Raw genomic sequence first — 27,781 nt, 5'->3', positions numbered from 1 at the left:
AAGGAGTTATACTAAATAACAATCATGAATATTTCCTTTTAAATTTCGCATTTCCATCCTGTTTCTTTCTCTTGCTTTCCGTCTCCTTTCCCCTCCCTCTATTTCCCTGATCTCTCTATCTCTCTCTCCCTCTCTGTCTCTGTATGCATCTGTCTGCCTCTCTATCTCTTTCCGCTTTCTGTATTACTTCTTCTATCTTCTAAGGTAAATTTGGTGTATTCTATTTAAATGAAAAGCTCTTCTGTTTTTGAAATTGGGTGATAATGGAAAATAATAAAGTATCGATTATAACCAGGGATTCTTTGTTCCACTTTGTTCATTTCTTTGTTTAAACTGAATTAGTAAGCACCAATCTTAATGGCTAGCTGAATGAAACATGTGACATCATAACACAGTTTGAATGACTTAAGAATAAAAACAGTAAAATAATAAATGAGATTATAATTTGAACCATTTACTTTGTATTTAATATACATACATGCAGGGGCGGCGATCCGGGGGGGGGGTCTCCCTTCATTTTTTTTTAGGGGGGAACCTACACAAATGTATAGCAAATGCTGATTAAAGACCATCATCACGCTTTTAGGCTCTGGAGGGCCCAGGAGTGGAGCGTTTAGATAAATAAAAAAGAAAAACTCTTCTCGCTCCCTCGAATAATAACCTTCAAAGTGTACACCAGTGTGGTGTGAAATAGGTATATACTTTTTTTTTATACTATAGTTCTGCTAAGGAATGTAATTTTTCAATACAACAATACTTCAAAAACCTGTGAGGGGGTAGTCACTTCTGTCACCTTCACCCCTCTCGTTTACTATGCTCCCTCGCACTGGCGTACTGATGAGGGTGGGGGGAGGTGGGCTTTGGGGCAGTTGCCCCCTAAATAAAATCCAAACGTGGTTTATTTCTAATTCGATACCTGTGGCTTACAAATGTTGCTGAAATGGCATGGTTTTTCCCTGAGCTTGAGAGGGCTCTGCCCCTGGACACCACCAAGGGCCCCTGGCTGCTCATCTGACCGTAATTACATGCCTAAAAACCCTGAGCTTTAGAGAGCTCCGCCTCATGGACCCCACAAGGGTCCTAAGGTGGCCCCTGGATGCTCATCTGACCGTAATTAAATGCCCCAAAACCCTGAGCTTCCGGGGGCTCTGCCCACTAGACCCCACCAAGGGCCCTAAAGCGGCCCCTGGATGCTCATCTGATCGTTATTTAATGCATAAAACCCCTTAGATTATGGGGGCTACACCCCCTTTACCCAACTCCAATTAGTGACCTGCATGCCAGTGTCACAAATAAGGTATCAAAATATGCTCATCCTATCGCAATTAAATGCCTAAAACCCATGAGCTTCCGGGGACACAGCCCCCTGGACCCCACCAGGGACCTTAAGGCGGCCTCTGGATGCTCATCTGACCGTAATAAAATTCCTAAAATCACTGAGCTTCATGACGCTTCGCCCCTGGACACCACGCCAATTACGCTCCACTTGCTTCGCTCGCTTTGCTCTATCTGATCGTAAATATTTTACCCCACCCCCATTTTAAACTTTGGACTGTCCATCCAAAGTATCCTCCTTCTTCCGGGTGATGCAGATTGTTTCTGCCCCCCCCCCCCAAAAAAAAACAAAAACAAAACAAACAAACACCCTTTTCCTCATTACGCCACTGCTCCCTCATCCCTCGCCCCCCCCCCTCCATCCCGGTCATGAAAATAAATCGCCGCCCCTGTTACATGTACCATATAAACATATACAATATATATGAAAAAGAAACAAAACATACACTGTGGTAGCAGGACATAAGATATCTTTGTCTTGTTCGACTTGTGATGTATTTTAATTGAGCTTCACTATGCTAAGCAATAAATAATACTAATAATAGGTCAATTCCGACCGAATTTGAACTCGCCGCCCAGTGACCGACTGATCTCCCAGCGACGACCGGGCAGCGACTGGGCGACGTCCGCTCCGCAGCCTCTGACCCATAGGCGCCGGAAGTGGGCCCCCCCCCCCCAAAAAAAAAAATAAGGGGGGGGGGGGGGCAAAACGCATTTTTGTCCCTCCAAAACGCCCCCCCCCCCTCCAAGATAAAAAAAAGCAGTAAAGGAGTAAACATGGTTTGTATTTTTAACCCACAAGAACATAACAATAATAAAAACCTGAAGTAAATCACATATACAATTCCATTCAAAGAAAAGGAAAGTTCACAGGAATTAAATTTCATAAACATTGCGCATGCCACCTATACGGTATTTATCAATAGAGGTCTTTTTAATAGGGATACGCACATATCGTTGACATATTGTGCGAGAATGGGAAAGCGTGTCTGTTTTTTGCTGTTATAGGGGTGAGAAGACACAAGCCCCTGAATGCTGGCGTACTGATGGGGGGGGGGGGGGGGTTATCTCTTATGCGATACCAGTGATTTACAAATTTTGCTGTTAAGACATGATTTTCCGGTATTTTTTCTCCATTTTTGGGTAAGTCATACCATTTTATGCGTTTGTTGGAAAATAAGAAATTTCCAAATTACAGTCGGGCGGAAAATACGCTTATTTAGAAGCCTTAATGTCATGGTCTGCAGAGTGGCTTGGCTCGAGGCCCCCCTCACTTTTTGAAAAAGTATGTTAAAGAGAACAAGAAAGAAAGACGGAGAGAAAAAAATAAGTGAACTGCCAATGTCACAAATAAGGTATAAAAAATGCTCATCTGACTTAATTAAATGCCTAAAACCCCGAGCTTCCGGGAGTTATGCCCCTTGACCCCACCAAGGCCCTAAGGCGGGCCCCTGGATGCTCATCTGACCATAATTAAATACCTAAAACCCCTGAGCTTCCGGGGCTTCTGCCCCCCTGGACCCCACCAAGGGCCCCAAGGCGGGCCCCTGGACGCTCATCCGACTGTAAATAAATACCTAAAACCCCTGAGCTTCCGGGGGCTCTGCCCTCTGGACCCCACCAAGGGCCCTAAGGCGGCCCCTGGATGCTCATCCGACCGTAGTTAAATATTAAAACCTCTGAGCTTCTGGGAGCTCTCCCCTCCCTGGAACACGTCAATGGCCTTAAAGAGGGCCCCAGGATGCTCATTTAACCGTAAGTAAATGCCTAAAAAAGCTGAGCTTCCGGGGGCTTAGCCCTTTGACCCCCTGCCGAGGCTCATGCCCTGGACCCCACGCCAATTTACGCTCTACCTGATCGTTAATACTCCACTTTGAAAAAACGTTCCGCGGGACCTGCATGTAACGTGTAAGACTGGTGGTGATGCAGATTTTTCGTCTGCCCCCCCCCCCTTCCGAACTTTTTTTTCATTACGTCACTGCCCCTGGAAGGTGAGCCCCCTGGAATTTTCGCCCCCCCCCCCCCCAATCCCAAACTGCTTCCGGCGCGCCTGCTCTGACCTAGTGGATTCGTTTTTTTGACCTAAATCGTTTGACGGCGAACGCTCGATTGGGTCGGTGCCCGGTCGGCGACCGCCCGTCATCGAGTGTATTTTGGCCGGCGACTTAAATGTGAGCAGGCGCCAAAATTTGTTAACTTCGCGCTAAACTTTTAGCGGCGACCGAGCGATGCCCTAACAAAAAAAGGGGGGGGGGAGGTTGCCCTGGCGGCTGCCGGTCGGTTCCCGGCGAAATTGGCTAAAAACTCGCCGCCCGGCCGCCGAGCAGGCTACTTTTGGGCGTTGTGACCATAGCTTAAGGTTCTGGTTCGGCATCAGCTCTGTGATCGAATCCAACTGTGGATGAAGGGAAAATGATAGAAGACTCTCTGATTTGAATAATTAAAATTGTGCTCATTATCATTGCTTCTAACTTGATGCCGCGGTGGTATTACAATGAAGGTTTAAATGCCCGTATCTTGCCTTTTTTGGTGTCAATATGGTAAAATTATGATTTCGAAACTTTCTCATCAGGTACAGATGACAACACATAAGAAAGATGTGTCCTCATGAGCTTTGTGAAAAAAATAATTAATTGATAAAATAGTCCCAATAAGAGTAAGTAGAAGTGAGTGAGAAATATCGTGAAATATAGAGACAAAAAGTCAGAGATGGGTTAAATTACAAAAAAAGAAAATATGTGCGCAAATAAAATTCCGGCTTGAACTTTCTTAAGCCGGTGTGCATTGTTATCGGAAGAGTTCCGGCGCTACCTGCGCATAGGAGAACGCATAGAGAAACGCAGCTGAAAAACATAGTTCGACAAAATGGCTGCTTCCAGTAGTGACCGTGGTGAAATGGCTGCCATCTTTTCCCGCGTTTACCTGCTAAATGTGGAAAAAATTGTTGAAATTTAACGAAGGAAATGACAGCAAAAACACAAAGAAACAGGTCAGGTACTGACTTCTGTGTTTCGGGACTTCTGAATGGAAATACAAGCCGATTTTGATGATGATTTGGATAACGAAGCCCCAGACCTCCTTCTCTCGCATTTCTGTATAGTAGATCTATACGCTGGAGCTCGGAATCAAAACGGGGAATACTACAGCAAGAAAACAATGCAGGCTTTGCAATTTAGCCTACAAATACATTTCTGGGAGTCAAGAAATGTGGACATTACCAAAGACGAGTTTTCTGGTACTAAGGAGAAGGAATTTTAGTCTGGTAAGTCATTCACATTTCTTCCCTTTTAATTTAATTTAGGCCTATCCTGCTAAATGCTCAACGTAGACTCTACATCTTTCTTTGTAAATACAATACTAATAATAGTGAGATGCTCATTTCAAAAACTACGAGCTGATGAAGAGGCATAAATACACTGTCGCTGATATATTTGCAATATTTTATATATTTTTAATATTTTACCCCAATTATGGAATTACTTTTTAAATAATTTATTTCTAATAGATCTAGATAATAGTGTACATTCTCTGATTTTATTGAATAATAATTAGGCAATGTGTGTTTTGTGTGACTGCTAAAGCATGAGTATGCTACTATGCTTATCAACTAGGCAGGCACGTAGCCAGAGTTTAATGTTTGGGGGGGGGGGGGGACATACATGTAATCGATCGAGGTAAAAAAAAAGGGGGGGGTCTAAAAAAGTTCAACCGATCTTGTATATATTTTGGGGGCACGTGCCCCACCCCCCTTCCCCATGGCTACATGCCTGCAACTAGGGGACCAACGCCCTCCACCAAGGCATCCACCCAGGCATTTCTATGCCGGAGCACTTCTGTTGATTACAGTGTCCGTGTGTGTGTATGGCGTGTACGGTTACATTGTGCGTGTGCGTAAGAGGTGTGTATAGGGGTGTGTCATGTGTGTCTGTGTATGTGTGTTGATGCGTGATAGCTGGAGAGATGTTCTGGCGTGGAAGTGCCTGGATGAACGAGATCAATAACAAAACATAACTTTTTAAACTGCACTGCCTTTTTTAACATTGTGATGATTGTTAAATGTTATGTTGAAATGTAATTATTTTGTCTCTATTTATATTTATATATTTATGTAGATGTATAGCACCTTTTAATGTCCGAAGGATAATTGTATGTATTTTTACATGACAATAAATTTTCTGAAATCTTAATTGTAAGTCATAAATGACAGTAATGAGGATTAATACCCCACAAAAGGGCACTGATATAGCACATCGACACGGTTTTGATCCTGGGGCCTCACAGTTACGAGGCCATTGCTTTGTCACTGAACCATGACTGTACGCAGCGGGGCTAGGGTAGGGGGCAGTTTCCATAAATAAAAAAATTAAAAAATGCAATAAATGTTCAATAATTTATTGCATTTTACCCCGGTCCCCAACATAAACAAAACCCTCTGTACGGCCGTGCACTATGGCTCAAGGCATCACCTGTGTGATCCGGTCGAAATCCTCCTGGAGTTCTGATGTCGTTGGTGGCGGCAAACCCTTTGATGTTATCATAGTTTTCACCGATAGTTTTGATGTGGCTTAAAAGATCCTTTTAAAACAGGACCCAATTGAGAGCAGACTCCCGAATGAAGTGTACAACGATTCCATGAAACACTGACCAGAGGTTAACTGTTAAAACACGTTTATGAAATAGGATGTACTCGGAATTCTGCTTTGTTTTACAACTATTGGTATTATTAATTAATATAAGTATCAACTGAAAATGATCATGTTGGCATTGTACGTAAATATACATTTGAGTTCCTGAAAGGTAAAGGTACTGAAAGTTTTTTTTGGGAAAAGTCTTCAGCTAATGCACATTAGAGATGAAAAAATATATGTAATAACAATTATATTTGATTTGATTTAATTTATTTAATTATGTTTGATTTTCTTTCTCTTTTCATTTTTACAAATATTTAAAAAAAAAACATTGCAAATTTTACACATGACAACAGAATACGTGTAGAATAAAGTAAGGTTTTGGTGGGTTTGTTTGAAGAAAGAAATTTGGGGTAGACATGGCCACAAGAGTGACCCCCATCTGTTCGTTGAATTGCCTAAAAGCCCTATAGGGGTCAAAGGTGAAGTCCACCCTGATATTCCAACTACTTTATGATTTCGTCTCGCGTACATCTAAAAACCATCAACACATAACTTAGTTTAAACAAAGAAATGAACAAAGTGAAACACAGAATCGCTGGTTATAATCAATACTTTATTTGTATTCATTATCACCCAATTTCGAATGCAGAAGAGCTTTGCATTAAAATAGAATACACCAAATTTTCCTTAAGATAGAACAAGTAATACAAAAAGAGAGAGACAGGCAGGCAGATATAGACAGATACATACAAAGAGCGAGAGAGAGAAAGAGAGAGAGAGAGAGAGGGACCGATCAGAGAAATAGAGGGAGGGGTCCAGAGACAGAAGGGAGGAGAGAAATAAAGCAAGAGAAAGAAACAGGTGGGAAATGCGAAATTTAAAGGGAAATATTAATGATTGCTATTTAATATAACTCCTTAGCATTCTAAAACTTGATCAAGAAATGCATTTCTTTACTTTTCTTGATTATTTTCATATTTTGATTAATCCTTTATTCCCAGTAAATTAACATTTTTTCCTGAATAAATGCTTTTGATCTAAGGTACAGTTAATCTGAAAATACAATAGTATTTTCCCCCTGATGTTCCCTCGCTTGATATGTACAGCAAATATAGTCGTAATAACATTACATGAAATACTAAATATCATTATTATTCTCTGATAATTATGTAGAGCCAATAATTATACACAAAATGCGGCACAATTGCAGCATACATTTTTATTTGCATTAAGAACTCGGTCAAAAAGAATTTAAAAACAAAAAATTGATTACATGGCTTTGGTGCTTACAGGGACTTTGTAACATTGTTCAGATTAGAGAAAGTGGTGCTATAAAGGTAGTGACTTTAATGCTAGATGTACAATTAAAGATAATATGAAATTTTGAGTGAAAACGGACTATTATTAATGACAAAAATTGGGAAAAACTGATCTGATCAATTCCTTAATTCTCCCAACTAAATTATTATAATTTAATTACATTTTAGGCAAATGTAAATCCTCACAAAGCAACGATTTGGCTCTATATACCATTCCAGACATTTAAGTGTTGAACGAATTTAAAAGCCTGTCTTGTGTCTTTTTTTCATGGAAAAACGGTTGGGGAAATTCAAAAATGGTTGGGAGAATTTACTGCTAGAAGGTTTTGCACAGTGACGCCTTCAAAGAAAACCATAGCTATCTTTGTGGTCTGCGATTTTTTTTTTTGCATGATAGAGGGTTAGTACAGTAGAAGGAATATATGATAAATAACATTTCACAAAAAATACACATTTTTTCATCAATCTTAAAAAATGTTACGAGTCATTTTAAGAGCTGAATGGTCTGAAATACATATCCATTGACAGGATTGTTTACTTTAGAAAGACATTTAAATGCTTATTTTATTGGAGGAGCTCGCGCCTTTGAATAGTTTTTTTTAAACAGATATATGGCGCCATTCAAATTCTGTTCATCATCATCATCATCATCATCATATCTCCCAGTTATGACTTACCTATTATCGCCATACCATACCCGAGTATCTACTCTTGGGTTTCTTTTGTTTTTATTTAAATTAAAACAATTACTCTATGTGTAAAGATATGTGGATATTTGGAGTCCTTTGTACAATCTGCTATATATATATATACAACCACGATCTGGTCTATTCCAATAAGAAGATAAGTCAATGATACATATTGTGTAAAGATATGATACAAATTTCTTTGACAGTACGAACAAAAATTGTAACTTCGACCACGGCTAGGTGATCCAGTTATCATTTTCTAGAAGTTTAATCTTATACACCAAGAGAAAGGAGAAAGATGCAAAATCGAATAAGCTTTAAATTGTTAATTCCTTTCTAATCTGACGAGTTTTTTTTTATAAGGAGGCTTACCAAAACTGTACATAGGCTACAATCTGTATGATATATATAAACATAAACCACATTACATTTTTTGAAACAATATCAAATTACGACATAAATACGACTCGAATTAAAATTGTATCTGTTGTCAGAATACATTGTGATTACTTAGTGTAATAAGACATACATTTCTACACCACCTCAGTAAACTTAAATTACTTTGCATTAATAAAACTAAAGAGCAAAAATCTGAGTATCAATATAATCTTTTACTATACACAATGTTGCCGCCTTTTAGCCATTCCATCTCAGTGAATAACAGCATTTTGAAGCCGTGATCACGATGTAGTATCGTGAACCAGAGCTTAGAAAGTGCGATGATGACTAATAAAGGCTCTAATTTGGCTTCGGCTCTGTGATGGAACCCAACTGTGGATAAGGGGGAAATAATTGGAAAATACGAAGACTCTCTGAATTTAATAATCAAAATTGTGTTCATGATCATTGCACCTAACTCGATGCATAAAAGTGGTTTCATTACAATGTAGGATTAATCGCCTGTATCTTTTGTTCAGTGTCTCTGTGCTGACTGTAAACTGTACACGTCAACATGGTGAAGTTATGATTTCGAAACTTTCTCATCAGCTACAGATTACAACTCATAGAAAAGATGTGTCTACATGAGCTTTGTGAGAAAACAAATAATGAATTGATTACGTAGTCCCAATAAGAGTAAGTAGAATTGAGTGATAAAAATCATGGAAAATACAGACACAAATTCAAAAATGGGTTTAATTACAAGAAGAAGAAAAAAATGTGCGCAAAAATGATATTTTACAAGTTTCAACTAATTGGTTATGGGCCAATCAAGATTATATACATCCCACGAGCTTTCTAAATATTTGATTTGATGATCATTTATTTTAAATATGTTATTTATCATCACAGTTTCAATCAAATATATGATCTCTAAAAAAAGGGGGTTGTCAAAAGCACAACTTGAGTTGATTCCTCATCATAAATAAACTGTTCATAAAATCAAAATACATATATAAACAATGCATAATGGAAGCGGAAGGCTAAACAAAAGGGGGTGAAAGCGGGTGAGAGAGAGAGAGAGAAAGGGGAGGAGAGAGAGAGAGGGAGGGAGAGAGAGAGGGAGAAAGAGGGAGAGAAAGGGAGAGAGAGAGAGAGAGAGAGTGGAGAAAAGACGAGATAGTTGCATTCAGGTAATAGAAGGTCTTTAGATACCAAACACCTTGACAAATCTCTTGACGGTTGCTATATATTCATGAAGAATTCATATGCCTACTTACCAGAGAACTTGTATCATGGGATGTGAAGTCGTGGAGCTTGTTGAGGGTCACCACTCGACTGAACAGACCAGAAAAGTCCTAAAGAAAAAAAACAAAAAGACAAACATAGGAATGTTATTTTGTTGTTAGGCCTACATAATCTGTATCAATTTATCCGTGCATGTTAACAACTCCTAAATGATAAGAAGTTCATCAATATTAACCTTAAACCAGAATAAAATACATTGTATTTCTACAGCGTTTAGAAAAGATGTTATTTTTTTTACACTTTTGGTGCCCATGGTTCAGCTACCTTCAATTTATCAGTATAATTTGTATATTGTATCCCTAATGTATAGCTTTTGGCATTACGATTGTACAGAGCACGAAAAAGGGATAGTTCCCGCCCCCCCCCCCACTCCGAGAACGGACGGACCCCATGCGTGCTACCAAAATGTCCGGTAAAGGGGTACTTTTCGTGCGACAAAGTCCGGCCCGAGAATTGTAAAAAAAAAAGGGGTGTATTAACTTTTCATCCGGAGATTTCTTCAAAAAGGGGGTGTTTTTTCTTTTTTCTCTCTCATCTCTTTGGACTCCTGAGAAATTATTCCGAATTTAGGGGGGTAAATTGAGCATTTTTCATGATTTAGGGGGGTCTCCAGTGCAGGAAAAGCCCGCGAAACGCCCGCGAAACGCCCGCGAAAGGGAGGTTCGGAAATGTTGGCAGTCCTCAGATAGGGGGTGCTTTCAAAAAGAGGGAACAAGCATATGCGTACCCTAAATAAAACTGGGTGTGGGGGGGGGGGAGCGGGGGATAGTTTCACTGCAGGATCGAGAGCGGGAGAAATTTAACTATTTTGCGTGGTATATATCGGAATCCACTTCCCCCCCCCCCCCGCGATAACCGATATTTCTGCGATCGATATCTAAATCTCCTGGAAACTAAGGAGAAGGAATTTTAATGTGGTAAGTCATTCACCTTTTCTTCCCCTTTTATTTGGTTTAGGCCTAGGGTCTAGAGTCTAGTCTATGCTGCTGAATGCTCACATTACATGCTTCTTTGTAAATGTAATAATAGTGAGATGCTCATGTCTCACGCTAATGAGGGATATAAAACAAGTATTCAATATTAATGCATTAAAGGTATTTTAAAAAAAACATGAGCTAATGAAGAGGCATAAATAGTAACGCTCCCGACTGCAAATTTATATCAAATCTACTATACATGTAGGCTAACAAAGGCTTGGTATAGTAATTTGATACCAATATTGATATAAAAATTCATTCATTTTAATTAATAAATATCAATATTAATAAATATTAGTTAAAATTAATATTCATATTCATATTAATATTCATCGATTAAGTAATTTGATATTAATATTATTTTAATACTAGTATAAACATCTTATAACGGTGTCCGAACCATTGACAAAGAGACTGGCATAGTATATGTTTGGATGTGTGGTTTGTTGAAAAATATGGTTCAGGCTAATGCAGAGCAAAGATAAGAAAGGACATGCATCATCACCTGTGTGATCCCGTCGAAATCCTCCTGAAGTTCTGCTGTCGTTGGTGGCGGCAACCCTTTGATGTTCTCATAGTATTCACCGATGGTTCTGATGTGGCCCGGAAGATCCCTGTAAAACAGGACCCGATTGAGAGCAGACTCCTGAAAGAGGGTACAACGATTCCATGAAATACTGACCAGAGGCAAACTTTTAAAACACTTGCGTTCATGAAATAGGATGTACTCGGAATTCCGCTTTGTTTTACAACTATTGTTTTTATTAATCATGAGTATCGATTGAAAATGATGATATTGGTATTGTACGTAAATCCTCAGCTAATGCACATTATAAATGAAAAAAACATTCGTAATAAAAATTGTATTGGTGGGTTTGTTTGAAGAATAGAACATTGGGGTAGCCAGGGGCCATAAAAGTGCCCACCACACCTGTTCGTTAGATCGCTTAAAGGTCCTAGACGGAACAGAAGGGTTTAAGGTGAAATCCACCCTGAGAAACAATTCAGTGAAAGTTTGAGAAAAATCGGACAACAAATCAGAAAGTTATGAATCTTTCAAAATCATGAAAATCATGGAATTTTGAGACAAATTGGCAATGCGGTCAGAAATTGTGATAAATGACAGAATGACCAAAAGTCTCAATCTCTCTGAATGTGAATAGAAAAGTAGACCTATCTTATTTGGGGGTGCATGAAAGAAAATGTTATACGTGAAATATGATCGAGCTAAGCATGAAGAAAATATATCTTCAGATCATAATGGAATTTCATGACATTTCTTGCATCAACAAAGGATAAAATGTGAGGGGTTGACATCATATTTAGAATCCGCGTTGCCGCATTTGGGTCACAGATTTGAACTATTTCATTAAAAGTTATGGATTTTAATAAAAATCCATAACTTTCTTATTTATTGTCCGATTTTTCTCAAACCTCTACAGATCTTGTCTTGTCGTTTCTCTCCCTTTGTTCAAACAAACTTGTTATTAGGGTGGACTGTCCATTTAAGGCCTCCACATCCCACCTATCCCAGTGGATTTGTGCGATACTGTGACTATAAAAAATATTAAAAAATCTATGAAATATATTTAGATGTTTGAATAGCAAAACATGAGTTAAATGCCGTTCTGCACATCAACAGGAATCATTTTATACTTGGATTTCACCCGACTTTTAAGGCTAAATGCAGCTTGTCTTTTTTAGACTAACCTGTATATTCCCTGAGCGGATTTTCTTGCAGGCATTGTCCAGCATGTTAGCCAAGACCGAAACGCTCTGGTCAGCAGACCGTGACTGACGCATGTCAAAGACGTAGGAGGGATGCGTCAGTGTAGTCATCCAGTAGTGTAGTGGTAGACTGAGAATGGAAACGGATTAAACAACAAATACAAAATGGTGGTCAAACTTTTAAAGAAAATCTGACTAGGGAATTTTCAATATTCAAGCCCATCACCTATATAACCCTAACAATCAACTTAATGAGCCGAACAACTTTACATTTGTAGGCCCTCAGCCACATCGCTAAACCAACTCCTAATCCACCCCTTAGCAGACCGATATTGGGGATGATTTAATGACTTGACTGCTCTGTTGTCGTTCTGGGCCCATATTCATAAAATAAATTACATGTACATAGACTGTATATAGAACATAGTTAACAACTAGACTTAGTATAGTTCTATGAATATGAGCCCCAGTATCGAACGTATAAGAGTGACTGAGGTATCATGTGATAATACTGACATTACTCCCATAAAGGGTTTCTTAGAACCCTTTTTTCAAATTTGTTGAACTTATTCATAATAGGTTGCAATATTTCCTGAAGTTAAATACCGCTTTGAAACATGAAAACTTAATATGCTGACGGAAGTTTGTTAATTATGTGTAAAATGACACCTTTTGTCACTTTAGACCTACATGTATGTACCCTATTTGTATGACAGGCCCTGTACGGTACTGTATCTTATCGCAAATCCATTAAACTACGCTAGATTACTTTTGACTGAAGGAGGGGAGGGGGGGGGGGGGGGGGAGGAAGAGAAAAGGAAAAGCCGCAAATTTAACAAATGACCAATAGCATCGAAATTTGGCGAGCGGCTTCATATCACACAAAAATAGGAGAAATGGAGGGCGGAAGGGATGCCTGCTAGCATCCCTATTACGGTGAGTCCGCAGCGAAGTACCTATTGTTTTTCCATGCTTCAGCGATCTCATCGGGTTTCTCACAGCAGTACTTATCAGCCATCTTATCAAAGAAATTGAAAAGATGTTTGATGGTGTGTGGTGTCTCGGCAGGCTTCTTGAATACACAGGCAAGAAACTCATCAAGACGAGGCTGAATTGTTTTCTGGTAAGGAAACGATAATGAAACAGTAACAAATAATAATAATAATAAAGTTATGCCGGTTTAATTGTATTGATATTTAAAAGTGTGTTTACGTTTTGGACTTGAGTGTCAGATCGTCATAGGTCGACTACACCTACGTTCAATCCAGATAAGTAGATTTTGATTGATTCATCATGACTTAACCCGCTATTTAAACTATCCCGATCGCAAATTAAACCAGTTAATTTGCGTCTTCATCAGCCCGCAGTTGCACTTAGCGGAATATTTGGTCAAGAAAATATCCCAAGAAATCATGGTCTTCTGTCCAAATTATCCCGCTATTCGGGAAATAGCGGGCTAATTTGTGCCCGTCCAAGCTAGTTTGTGATGAGCGTATCGGTCTGGTGAAGACGCAATTTCGAGCTTCGGGATAATATACCAAGCTAACAGTTGTCATATCAACTCTAGCAATCACTCTATTTATCAATGTATAATGGCTCGAGTAAACACACATGCATAAATGAAGCTTTAACAAATAAATCGTGTGACAAAGATTAAAGTTTTCCTACTTTAGTAACCAGCAAACGCGGTGCTAAGAATTCACGATCCAGCTTGGTCAGTGATTTTTTGCTCTGTGTTGGTACTTGGTTCTCGGCAACCTAAACAATAAAACATGTATAGCAAATTTGAGAAATAATGGAAATTAAGTTATCTTTAATAGGCATATGCATTAGTATAATCGCAGAATAAATGTAAAGAAAACAATATCAAAATCAAAGACACCTTTCAATTCTATGAGTTCTATACATTCTACTGAACAATGGAACGAATGGACAGAGGAGTGTTATTTGTTGCTATATCTGCTCATTTCCTACAAAAGGGCATAATTGTCAAGAACAAAAAGTCATCCACATACACATATTAATGTAAGCAGACTTTTCACTCGTTAAATAATTGTGCTCTCGGTACCTAAAGGTAGGCGTAGAGAATAGACTTTTTCATGAAATTTCTGACATTAAAACTATTGTTTCTACGAGAAGGGTTGGGTGGGCAAAACCAACCGGCATCCCTTTTCTGTAAATCCCCAATGTGGACTTCTTTAAATATACACATACACAAATCGTATATTTGTGACCATAAGGGCGTTGACTCTGTGTTAAAGTGTATTAGTTGATGCCCTGCTGGTTTTGAACAGACGATATTTATCGGGAATTCGCCTGTTGATGAGAGACGTAAAATTAGTTCTTTTTACCAAGTGGATGATCCGAGATCCGCCACTTTCCATAGTCTGGATTCGTATGTGGTCTCTTTCACTGACATCATCCGGACCAGCATATTCATGGTCTGGAGGAAATAGTGTAAGAAATAATATATCATCAATTATGTATTGTCTAAAATGTTGTATTTTGTACTATGAAGGTAAGCATCTTAAAAAAGTGTATTATGAAGGCCTACATTATCTACATCATGTTTCGTGGAATTTATGTATCTTGTTTAATTCAAATGTTGTCATAGTTAAATTAAAGATTTCATATTTGTAATTTAATTACAAGGAGATGGAGGGTAGCGAAAAGTAAGGAACGGGAAAGAACGCGTTTCTTGTGACTTTTATTCTTACATACATGAAGGGGGGGTAGGGTAAATCAACATGATCTCAAGGAATTTTGGTGCTGTTCATATTGATTAAGCAAAATCATAAGTATACAGTTGGGTATCTAGAAGGTTCTAAACAGTTTTTAACAGTGAGTGCAGATTCTTACCCGCACCCGGGGAGGGGGTAAATCTTGAACGAATTACACATGAGTGTGTTCTGACTATGTGCGTGTGCCACACTACCTTGAGCTAGTTACATTTTTTCGGGGGGGGGGGGTGTTGTCTAGTTATCTGAACATTCAAATGGAGAAGGGCAGATTATGACGACTGCATCCTACGTGTATGCTGGATACGCCACTGATGTGCCTCTCTCTTTATACCAGTAACCTACATGGTTGGAAGAGTTGTACCCCTGGGGTAACAGGTTGATGCACCCCTGTCTCAATCATTGATGATTTGACAATCAGAGCTACTTGGCACCCATCATATACCTGCACAATCATAACAAACAAAATCTTATGAAGTCGCATAAGCTTCGGCAAACCACTGTCGAATTAAAAAAAATCTTCTGTTTTCGGATTTCGTCTTTGTTGGTGAAGGTCATTTTAAAGAAGCGCTAATGGCATCTTGATAATAATCGGAATCAATTCATGTATATACTAGTTATGGCAGGAACAAGGAGCAACTCTTAATTAGAAACACAAATCAATTTGGAGCATTAATAATCATCATCATGCAAGAAGAGAGTAAATCGTATGTAAAAATGTAATTCGAAGATATATTTATTTATTCTATCTACCATATGAAAAGGTTTACCACTAGAGGGAGTATGGAATTGTTACCGAACCCTTGTCGTCACAAAGGTCGGCAGACATTCCAAATTTGAAACAGTTGATTGGCAAACTTATAATTGTTTTCTCCGATGACCATAAGGCTCGTGCCCATTTAATGCCACTGGTGTGAACTGTAATTTCAACATAATAAGGGGTTATTTGAGTTGTAGCATCTTCTTACTCCGTAAGTCTTGACTGTATTGATGAATACATCCTTGGTGTTTCCAACGGTTTTGTTTAATTCTTGATCTTTCAGAATTCTCTCCTGCCCACCGGGATGATACCATACTAAATGAAACAAACAAAAAGATGCTGGTGTCAGGTTTACCTCTGATTTTTCACACAAAACTAAGAATAGGAGCTGAAATACACATACTGTCGAGGTGTCGCGGTCTTTGGATCACATGGTTCGCGGTTCGAGTCTCGCAGCGACACTAATATGTCCTTTGGCAAAACAGTTATCTAAATTAAAAACTCTCCACCGATATGTTAAAACGGCCACTCAGTTGGATGCGAACGTTAATGTTGTTGGGTTGGTATGTAAGTGCTTGTGCGCTACTGAAATGGCGTTTGGCTGGATTACTCCCCAGGGAGCAGAGCGTGTGCACTTTCATACGCGGATCAGTAATTTAATCCAGTGACCAATGTACTATAACTTCACGTAAAGCGCTTAGAAACGTAGTATAATTAAGCGCTATACTAGTCCATATACTGTCCGTTTTTACATATATTTTTTGTTATTCAATCAGCTATGTCGAATCTTTGTCAGATCGCGCGGCTCCAGAAAATACACCCGTCGAAATTGAGTGAAGGAATGATAGGCAAGGCTGTCTCTGGTCTAGCGTTGAGGTATGTTTTTTTCTCAGCTGATTTTTAGCGCGACAAGGAAACAGTCCAGGCAGTGGACTAGCGCTATATATATATATATATATATATATATATACCAATCCGACTACTATCAGTATTCATACAAACATACTACATGTACATCTATCTGTCTTGCCTTTATCGGAATATAGCAAAGATTAACCGAAAGCCAGAATTTGATAATATTAACGGAAGCTTAAGAATCGAAGCGAGAGAGAATAGCGGGCTAAATATATATAACGGGGACATCTGTCAGGCGATCTTATCCATACAATGCCTTCCTAGTACATCATGGGGACTGCATCCTCAGAAGTTAAGACTTACGATTAAAGGGCTCCACTCCCGAAGTGTATGACGGTTTCTGCAAGGTTATTTCCCTTGAAAACTTGCAAAAGCTGACTATCATTGGCATACTTACAAAGATCCATCTCATGAGCTCTGTTCTGTTGTACAGTGTGGCTGTTCCTGTAAGCAACGTCCAGTATCTTCTGCTTGACTTGAGTTATGCAATCAACATCTAGAACCTTGACGTAGTACTTGTGCTGCCTATCCCTACCCACTACTGACAATGTCTGTGAAAATATTCCAAAATAATCGGTGTGTATGAGTCATTTTATCAATTATCAATACATATGCCGCGGCTATATTTCTCAAAGTCGGAAGAACGTGATATAACAATCAATTATGTATGCATGCACCAGATCCTGCATTCGTATTATCGTTTAGATAAACGTATTGACTTTTACCATACTTCTGTATCTCTACACGTTGATAAAGAAAGCTTAACAGTTTTATATCATCATCAACAAAAAGAACAACCACTGGTCATTTCTAATGGATCAGTTATTGTGGATATGTAACATATCCAACTCTCTATAATAATAATAATATCAAAATTTATAATGCGAACATATCCATCCCAAGGGATGCTTAAGGCCCCTACCGAGGTGGATACATTTAACATATGAAAGTACACTGTCGCTCATATAGTTGGAATATTTTTTTTTTTACTCCAATTCATGGAATTATTTTGACAATGATTTATCCCTAATAGATCTAGATAATAGTATACATTCTCAGATTTTAGTGAATAATAATTTGCCAGTGTTTTTTTTTTGCGTGACTGCTTTAGCATGTGTATGCTACTATGCTTATCAACTAGGGGACGCCCTTTAGTCATAAATGGCAGAAACAAATCTTCTGTGTGCCCATGCCTTGAGCCATAATGCATGGCCGTAAAGAGGATTTTTTATTTATTTTGGGGACTGGGGGGGGGGGGAGGGCGGGGAATTCAATGAATTATTGAAAATTTATTGCATTTAAAAAAAATATATATTTGTGGAAAATGCCTCCTACCCTAGCCCCAGCTGCGTACAGTCATGGTTCAGTGGCCAAGCAACGGCCTTGTAAATGTGAGGCCCCAGGATCAAAACCGTGTCGATGTGCCATATTAGTGCCCTTTTGTGGGGCATTAATCCTCATTACTGTCATTTATGACTTAAGGGCGTAGGTCCCCTAATTGATAAGCATAGTAGCATACACATGCTTTAGCAGTCACGTAAAACAAGCACTGGAAAATTATTATTCAATAAAATCTGAGAATGTATACTATAATCTAGATCTATTAGGAATAAATCATTGTCAAAATAATTCCATAAATTGGGGTAAAAAAAAAGAATCCAACTTATTGAGCGGCAGTGTACATTAGAAATTACAGAGAACGAAAATGATTAAACATAATTAAATATAATTAATTGTGAAATACACTAAATCTTTAATAACTAAGGAATCCAGACATTATATACATGTAGGTTTTCAAGTTTGGCTGACATTTTGATTGAATGGGGTAGGGAGTTCCATATTAAACCGGGGTGCAGCAGTTATAAAAGTTCTTTCACCCCAACTTCTCTTTGTTGTTAATTCCATAAACTTTGTTGAAATGGAGGAACGAAGACTTGCACGAGAACTTGAAGAGATTTTGAGAAGAAAGGAAATATATTTAGAGACAAATCCATTCAGTGAACGGTAGGTGAGTAGTGGAATTTATATTTAATACGCTGTTCTATATTTGTTTCTCTCGTGCTCTCTCTCTCCAACTCTAAATTGAGCACTGTTAACGCAATTTATCCTTGTTACACAAATATTTTAACTTTATTTGACGTAATTATCATGAAATATCATGGATGCAAGACTGCACGTGATAAGTTCAATGCAATGAAAATTAGCATCGAGGTTTTATACTTTTATTTTAAACAGATACAAACGAAAAGCTGAATTACCAATTCGTTGAATTCCACCTCTTCTTCCAAGAGACATTCAAAGTTAAGAGAGAAGACAGACTGTCCAGTGGTGATATCAATAGGTCCTTTCTCAACCTGAATCTTGATGGATTGGTACAGCAGGTAAAGAGGTTCGGCCACTTGCGTCTGTGTTTTTGTATTCAAATACACAACGAGGAGAACACGATTAGACTCAATAGGATATTATATTGATGCAAAATGATATGCGTAAAATTGGAAGCCAAAGCAAGTTGGTAATAATCGAGTTTACGCTACATGACACAATTTTCGTTCTGTAATTTTGTAAAGTACGACTAGATGAATTTATTAAACATAATATAATTCCTCAAATGTGAAAAGTATTGTTGCAAAAAGATGAATATATTAAAAATTGTTGCAAGAATTTACAATAGTAGTAAATATTTCGATTTTCTTTATGCACGGTAATCTTTATCCTGAAATAATTGGATTTGATTCGCATCCTTCAAGCAGATTTGAGAGTATTTTCAATGGACATATTTGGTCCCACAAATGACATAACGAAAGCACTTATTATGCTCTGTTTAGACTACATTTTGGTCTTCATGTTTCATGTAGATGTGCCAACTACTTTGTACCGTCACTTATAGTACGCATAATACATCCAATTTAAAAGTCACATTTTATAGTTATTTTGTTTTATCCCTAGTTTTAAGAATATCACCATCGTCATGATCACATCGGCATTGGTATTACTTATATATATATATATATATATGAGCGTATTTTTATTATTCGATTGTAATTAAACAATTTATTTAACTTTAATTACCTTCAGATATTGATACATGCAGAGGGAGATCCAGTTGGAGAGGAGCTTTTCAACGATGGTCTCAGTCCTGAACCAATAAAATAATAGTCGTTTTCAAAATAAAAATGACATTCAATCCGATATCAAAATATTGTTATCACTTTCAAACAACCTATACATCATATGTACTTTTTATAAACAACACGTTCGCAACCACTTTAGAAAATCAACTCGAGGGCTACTTCAAAACCCTATTGCATGCTTATCATGTTCAGAATACGTACGTAATACGTCACTGCAAAGTGCGAAAAGGTGACAGACAATGCTAGTGAAATCGCATTAACCTTATTTATATAAAGTTTTTTGCGATCGTGAAAAGCATTCCTTTCAAATATTACTAATTCAAAATCTCAATGTGTCGAACCTCCTGAAGAGCGACCGTGCTCTACCACTCTCAGCTACCTCCTCGATATTTTCTTCCAAGAGCTTGAACAGCGTCCTGCAAAGAAACAGACCGATTTCTTTATATGAAAGATAATGTATGATTAAAAAAGAAATACAAGTATATAAATGTTTAACTGAAATTATCGCTATTTTTCTTCAATAAAAAAAAAAGGGCAAGCGTTATTTCAGTTATCATGTTCATGACCTTCATGACTCTCTTTGGGCGCGTTCATGCTTGATTTTGACGGCCAGAATCAGACATCTGTTACGCGTTTAGTTTAAAACACGGTTGCGTCTTAGCTCACTTTTGTAGAATCACCGAAAAACGGCGATCATGATCGCCGATCGTAAACTCACAAAAAGATGCGTTTACAATTTGTAAACGCGTTTAAATGGGGTCAACGCACTGACCTCTAGTGGGTCTACGTAGCATGCACAGTGAAGGTTTGCGAATCCAGCTGGAAGACCAATTAAGGCCACACACGGAGAATTGCCTGGGGAGCCAGAGAAGTAAGCATGAACACTACATCGTGGAACTGCGATCACGATGAGCGTTTACGATGAGCGTTTCAGATCGCTCATTCTGCCTTCAAAATTTAAGCATGAACGCAGCCTTTGTTATGTCGTTTACAACTATTCCACTCTTCTCTATTTCACCTTGGAATTAACTTTATTTTGTGAGTCCTAATCAAATACATTTTCTAGTGTCTATTGATGTGCAAAGTTAGAGTCCGTCAAAGTTGATTTAGTTGATTACATTTGGGAATGTACTCGAAACCATTTTCAACAAACTTCCTTTTAAAGGATATTTGAGGAGGCGCGATTGCTCAGTTTGTGGAGCTGTGGTCTCGTAATTCGGCAATTCGGGTTCGAAATCAAGTCAATTCGCTAGTGCACTTTGGTAAGGTATGAATCCTCATGACAAGGCCCCTTGAGGACCTAAAGCCGTCGGTCCTCTGGTTGCTTACTAACAAGCATTTATGCCTTCTTAGCAGTCATGTAAAATAACCACCACTACCATTACCCCTATCTTTAGCACAACAAATTTATATTTTCTAGATGTCTATTGCAATTGGTATAGTGGTCGGTAGCATTAGGAATCGTAATAATGATGGCATTTCTATGTCATGATTTCATGGATCATTTGTTTAGTAAGCCTAAAAATAACTTTTAACATGCACAATTTCATAATAGAATACTTTTGACAAAGTAGGTCATACTAATACTGTTATACAGGTTTTGCCTGGTAGGGTATTATCTTTGGACTGCCAAAGGAAGTTGTATTTTCATCAAGGGGTTTTAAATTTATACCCATTTGACCATAATTATGGTCAATATAACCGTCGACAAATGATCGTACAAAGACCGGGAGTGAAATCCTGAATTACGATCTTTACATCAGATATCACGTGACAATCTGTGGACCAATCACACCTTTGTATTTGTAAGAGCTACCATGAGGTGTGGATGTGATATTATAGATATATTGACTGTTATGAGAGGCATACATATTTCTTTAGGCTCAAGGGGACGTTGCATCCTGCTATGACCCCGAAGTGCGCTGCGGCATCTTCAAGAGCGAGTATAGAAACAGCTTTGCCTCGAATATTAAAGCAGTCCATATACCGAATCCCCCCCCCCCCCCAAAAAAAAAAAAAAAAAAAAAAAAAAAAAAAATCTTGAGGATTGGTTAAAACATCACAGAAAAAAATCTGAGACACTGTCTGTTAATCTTCACTGGTAAGTTGCCTGAATCGCGCAAACACACTGTATGGTATCCGCGCTCGCTCAAAGAAGCTTTTAACACGTAAACCAATGGGGTTCTCAGCAAAATTTAACCATGCGGCCTGTTACCCTGGGCAACAGGCATCTTTGTCATTAACTTTTGCCCCTTGCCCGGGGCAACGGGCATTTTTTTTTCTTTGCGGACATGGCTGCAATCATGACTCCAATTTCGACCAATCAGATGACTAGATTTAGGCCTTAAAAAAGAGATGTATTGCCCTTTCCGAACGACCCAAAGATTTCGATTTTGTTATAAACCGTTTTTTTAGAGGAAAAAAGTATCAGCCCAAAGGGGGAGAGCGATAAAAAGAAAAAGAAAGTAAAACAAAAACAAACAAAAACATAAATTCCGACCGACCCATGTTTTGGCACCTAAAGGGCAATACACATCTTTTTTGTTTAAAAGTTTTATTGAACATACTAAAGAGAGGTATATAAAAATTACTCACTCTGTGAAATATCCAAACTTTCCTTCAGTCACCAAGAGGGCGGTAATCAATGAGGCGATGTTGATTCTATGATAGAAAATAAGGAAATCCATCAGGTAGGAGTGTCTCTTTTGTTTTTTCTGTAGACTCGGTAACTTAATCTTATCAAATAAGATGTTTAGTATTAACTTTCATCTTTAGTTCGAAATATATGGATAAAGCTTATTCGTATATGTTTTTGACATTCATATGTGCTTTGATTGATTAATATTGGTAAATTACAGACTCATTTGTAACCCAAAACGTTGTGATAAACACATCAAAAGGAAGAGAAAGAGAGAGAGAATGAGGGAGAAAAGGATACACGGAATACAAAGTAGACAGAAATAGAGAAAGAGAAAAGATAAATTTAAAAAGAGGGAGAGGGAGAAGATGAATTTGAAAAGAGAGGGAGGGAGAGAAAGACAGACAAGCAGACAGATAAATAGAGCCAGGGAGAGGAGAAAGTAACTAAATCTGGGAAGGTGGGGGCTTGGCATGTGCTAAATGTTGGGAAGGCATTGTGAGAGAATAACAGAAAACAGTTACAGAGAGAGAGAGAACCCTTTCTCTTGTTCAGAACTTCAATAACAAAAATGATTTGGGCAATTTAAAGAGCACTAGATGGTTACAAACCTATCCCCTCTCTTGGATTTTCTTTGTTCTTCAAGATGCTTGATGAATTTGCTCAAGAAGTCAGGATTGCTGAGTTGTCGAGAGAACATGATCATTGTAGTCTCCAGATCAGAGTTCATGTACTGCAGAAAAAACATGTTAAATATAATCAAGAAAATAGAAAAACTTAAGTTAATAAAAACATTTGGTCGGACCGTGAAGATAAATCATAGGGGTTCTGATTTATACAGACCATTCGCAAATCCATCCATTTCAATCTTTTTTTTTTTTTCTTTTCTTCAATGTTGATAGTGTTGGTTTTATTTGAAACCAGACTGAAATGTAAATAAATGTGGTTTATATATCGCCATCAGTAACTAGCAACATATCGATTCGTTATAATAGTTATAGTAGATATTTGTCAGAAATATTTTGAATGAACAAAGGGTCACTTTGCCCCTTTTTATACTCAATGTTACCAGAACAGGGTAGGATAACAAAAATGTAATATATATATATATATATATATATATACAGTAGGCTTGCGGATGCACCATGTGAGAGAGAGAGAGAGTGGATTGAGGAGTCCTGAGGATCGAGGAGTCCTTGACTCCTGGTGCATCCGCAAGCCTACTGTATATCTACATCACCATGCAATCCGATACTTACAAGCAAAATGTAATATATGCTTGTCATGTTTCAAATGCATGCATTATTCCAATATGCATTAATCATAGACATAGTGGAGATGTCGTGGTATGATGGTTTATTTACTTGACTCTTAACCCTAGGGTTGAGGGTTTGAATCTCAATCAGGCACTTAATTCCGTCGGCAAGACATCAATCCAGATTAAAAGTGAATACATTTATACCTCAGGGTCTGTGGTTGGTGGTAAAACGGCCAATCCTGCAAAGAGCATGTTCTTGGAGTAATCAAGTGCATTCACAAAGGGTACACCGAGATGGCTGACTTGTTCCTCTACTTCAGACATGTCAGCCTGTAGTTCATAAAAAGCTGAAACGAAAAAAATAAAAAATCAAGAGTATAATAATCGATAGATGTTTTTCCAAATACTAAACACGTTGGCATAAATTTACCTTTTGGTGGTAGATCCTTCAATAAATTGAAAGCAATTTGTTCCCTACCAATTTCCTCCCATTTGGAGACTTGTTACTTTGGCAATATTTTGACTGATTATTTTTGCAAATTCAGTGCGACCCCCACCCTTGAAATGTTTAAGCCAGACCCACCTAACCAATTCTTCGCTTAGATTGGATATTACTTGCGTCATCAAAGTATATTAGGATAACCTGAGGATGATTAATATATTGATAAACCCGTCAAATATGTAGTAATGTCACAATAAAATCATTTATCATTAACGCAACTGATAAATAAACCTTTATTTGGACTTAATTGTTAGGAATTAATTTCGGTTAAGGGTACAAAAACTTTCCGTTACAGTAAAAAGTGTTGCTTTTCTCACAGACAATTAACGATTACAACTTTACCAGTTTCTACTCGCTCTTGAATCTTCTTCTCCAACATCCCAAACTCGTGGACCTGTTTGTTTATTTGTTGATGACTTCGTCTAAAGATGATTACGCCGATGATGACGAGGATGAAGATGAGCAAAGCGGTCGCAATCACAGCACCGACAATGTCACCGGTATCGATGGGCGTCGTAGAGTACTTCACGTAGCCAGGGTAAAATACCAAGTTTCCATGAAAAACCTGTCATTGATTTGATTCATTGATTGATTTCTATCATCTTCTGATCACCTTTTCAAACAGACATATTTATGAGTATTAATGTGACAGTGACACTTGATTAAAAAATTCGATTCATTCAATTTAAAAGTATTCAAAGATTTTAAATAGATCAAATGGTGCTGTGAATTTTCCAAATTTTACCATAATGGACGAAAGTAGATGTATACGTATGAGGGTATGAATTTTAAAAAAAAATCATAAACGAACGAATGAAATCCTACAACAAATTTCAACACTGCCCCAAAACCAATATTAATGGTATAATGATCGAGAAATAAACTTCAGGTAGTAGAAAGGATACTGTCTTGTCAATAAACACCCTCACAAGTTAAGTAAAAAGACAACAACCCTATGGAGTGTTGATACCAGTATCCAATAGACAATATTACGAAATATTTAACACTCTTTTACACGAATCCCTTCTACTAGTAGTACTAGTCAGAGATAGGACGTCCTCATCGCTACGGATTTCCTTGTTATTTACAAACATTGGGTTTTAGAGGGTATCAGAAAAGGAATTTCGTGTACAATTTTAAAAATCATTTAAATTTGCAGAAAGGTGTTTTTTAAATACGAATTTAAAAAAAAAAACATTCAGATTAGATATTACAATAAATCTTTACACAAACACATCCCCAACATTAAGAAAATGGGTAAGTTTGACTTCTTTTAGTAATAAACGAGGAATGGAAATCAGCAAGTTTCCAGATGAGTAAGAAGACATACCGTTACAGCTGGTAGATCTTGGGTAGGTCCAGGTTCTACTGTTCCATTAACGTTTCCTGGTTGAGGCTTCTCATTTGGTAGCCGGCAGCGCAATACATCAATCTCAAGATCATCAACATGACAGACTTCATCAGTACTTAACACAACTCGAACATCATCTTTTCTGCTTGCCAAGTTCAAAATCACCCCCTAGAAATGACAAGATAATAAATAATGGAAGGAGCGTATAGGTATAGATTAACCAACAACTAACAGTGAATGAAAATGAAAATGACTCTCCCAATATACACTGTATGATAATATTGCTAGTAGTAGATTGCTTCCAATCGCTGACGAGATTAGCTTAGCCTAACACTTCGGTAGTTCCCCCCACTAAGGCTTATTCTCGATAGTGACAAAAGACGAAGAAAATTGAACGGTATTTATTATTTCATCAATCCTGTGGTGTTTAGGTTTAAAATTCTGTTTCTCCAAAAGATAGAAGTACCATTAATTTAAGGACAAGTCCACTCGAAAAATAACTTACTTTCAATAAAAGCAGAAAAATCAGACAAACCAATCAAAAAAAGTTTGAGCAAAATCGGATAACTAATAAGAAAGTTAGGAATTTTTGAATAAAGTATGTAAAACCATGGAAAAATGAGAATCACAACACAAATTGCCAAGATGGTTGTCAATTTGTGACGTCGTGTCCTCACTATTTGTCAATTGATCTGTATGGTTTAATCCCATTAATTTCCCTTTTTATTCCCCAAAACTTGATTTCCCCATGCCTTTGCCAAGGTTATATGATTTGTATCGTATTGCGTGCATGACATTTCACAAAATCTTGTATGTACTTTGAAGATTTTATAATATTTCCTGAATATTGTATATTCATAATTATTGAGTGTTATAAATAGTTAATTAAAATTGATATTTTTCATGATTTAACTGGAAAAATTAATCTTTATGAGTGCATCCACACAAAAACATATTAATATTAATCTAACTTAGATGCTGGTGTGAAGAAATAAGATTCTTCAGGAGAACAAAGGCAATTTATATCATCAGTATAAAGAAAATAATTAGTGGATCGTGAGGATATGACGTCACAGACTCATGAGTAAGGTGCCAATTTTGTCTAGTGAATTTCAAAGTTTTTAAAGTCATTACAAATTCGTAACTTTCTTATTAGTTATCCGATTTTGCTCAGACTTTTTCTATTGAAAGTAAGTTATTTTTGGAGTGGATTTGGGCTTTAAGACATGAATAAAAAATATCACTTTTTATTCTGCAATTCGGATGGTAGTTATAGGCAAAGTACATGATAAACGAAATTACTAGTTGTCTATGGTAACGAAACAGTGACAGCATTTCAAATCTGTAACATGACGCATAATTATATTAACGATTAGACAGCAGTATACCACTCATTATGCAGGATTCAATTTTTTCTACAAATACAGTTCAAGAATACACCAGATGGTGGAGTTTACTAATCAGGAAGAAAGGGAAATACCACATACACTTCCCCCAAAATAGCTAGATCATTCGTGAAGTATGAAACGATAATTGAAATAAAACTTTTAAATTAAACATGCACAACTCACTGCAATCTCCAGCCGACTGTTGTCACTTTCATAGATTCCGTCTGGCCCACTGAAGCTTTCATAAATAGGGTCTGGGTAGTAGTCCATTAAGCCGTAATCGATGATGTATCCGTCAAAGTCAAAGGACAAATTTGCTTTTATTGCGTCATGTGCAGCTCGTCTCTTTCTGGTAGAGAGGACATTGTCAGGAAAGCTTGGAGTTGAACAGATGAGATGAACTCCCATTCTTTTGCACAGCTGTGGAGCATAAATCGAAACATCTTGAATCAAAATGAATATAAACAAAACTTTATTGAAGGGGAATTAGAAATCAAGTACTGGAAGGAGATCTAATGATTCGTTATCAAATTCAACGATGCCGGATAAATCATGATCTTAGTGAAACATACAATGATATAGGTACTGAATGTTGAGTTTAACGTCTCAACGATAAGCGGTACGAATAGCACAAATTCATGTAACAAAAAAGAAAATTTGCAGTACACCGACAGCACACGTGACCATCATCCAACGCGATTGATAGTCCCCGACACCGACAGCGTCAGTCTAGCG

The 27,781-nt window shown here is 37.7% G+C and overlaps 1 protein-coding gene across 1 annotated transcript in view; it reads right to left on the bottom strand.

Annotated features, from left to right (window-relative positions):
• Positions 1-8,342: 8,342 nt before the first annotated feature.
• The window catches only part of LOC100890886 (plexin-A4-like), a 33,392-nt gene continuing 13,953 nt past the window's right edge, over positions 8,343-27,781 (bottom strand). Inside the window, exons 17-35 of the mRNA XM_030983046.1 lie at positions 27,230-27,466; positions 25,638-25,826; positions 24,650-24,872; positions 24,010-24,152; positions 23,159-23,280; positions 22,505-22,570; positions 20,251-20,325; positions 19,848-19,914; positions 19,037-19,183; positions 17,176-17,329; positions 16,072-16,178; positions 15,449-15,548; positions 14,717-14,808; positions 14,034-14,123; positions 13,322-13,485; positions 12,348-12,495; positions 11,143-11,283; positions 9,633-9,710; positions 8,343-8,745 (exon numbers count right to left, since the gene is read on the bottom strand). Of these exons, the coding sequence (XP_030838906.1) occupies positions 8,713-8,745; positions 9,633-9,710; positions 11,143-11,283; positions 12,348-12,495; positions 13,322-13,485; positions 14,034-14,123; positions 14,717-14,808; positions 15,449-15,548; positions 16,072-16,178; positions 17,176-17,329; positions 19,037-19,183; positions 19,848-19,914; positions 20,251-20,325; positions 22,505-22,570; positions 23,159-23,280; positions 24,010-24,152; positions 24,650-24,872; positions 25,638-25,826; positions 27,230-27,466 (2,376 nt within the window). The 3' untranslated portion in view covers positions 8,343-8,712. The remainder of the gene's footprint in view (positions 8,746-9,632; positions 9,711-11,142; positions 11,284-12,347; positions 12,496-13,321; positions 13,486-14,033; positions 14,124-14,716; positions 14,809-15,448; positions 15,549-16,071; positions 16,179-17,175; positions 17,330-19,036; positions 19,184-19,847; positions 19,915-20,250; positions 20,326-22,504; positions 22,571-23,158; positions 23,281-24,009; positions 24,153-24,649; positions 24,873-25,637; positions 25,827-27,229; positions 27,467-27,781) is intronic.

This window comes from Strongylocentrotus purpuratus, unplaced genomic scaffold (assembly GCF_000002235.5).
Source record: "Strongylocentrotus purpuratus isolate Spur 01 unplaced genomic scaffold, Spur_5.0 spur5_scaffold_13, whole genome shotgun sequence".
In the NCBI taxonomy this organism is placed as follows: domain Eukaryota; kingdom Metazoa; phylum Echinodermata; class Echinoidea; order Camarodonta; family Strongylocentrotidae; genus Strongylocentrotus; species Strongylocentrotus purpuratus.
This window is presented reverse-complemented; position numbering and strand designations above follow the sequence as displayed.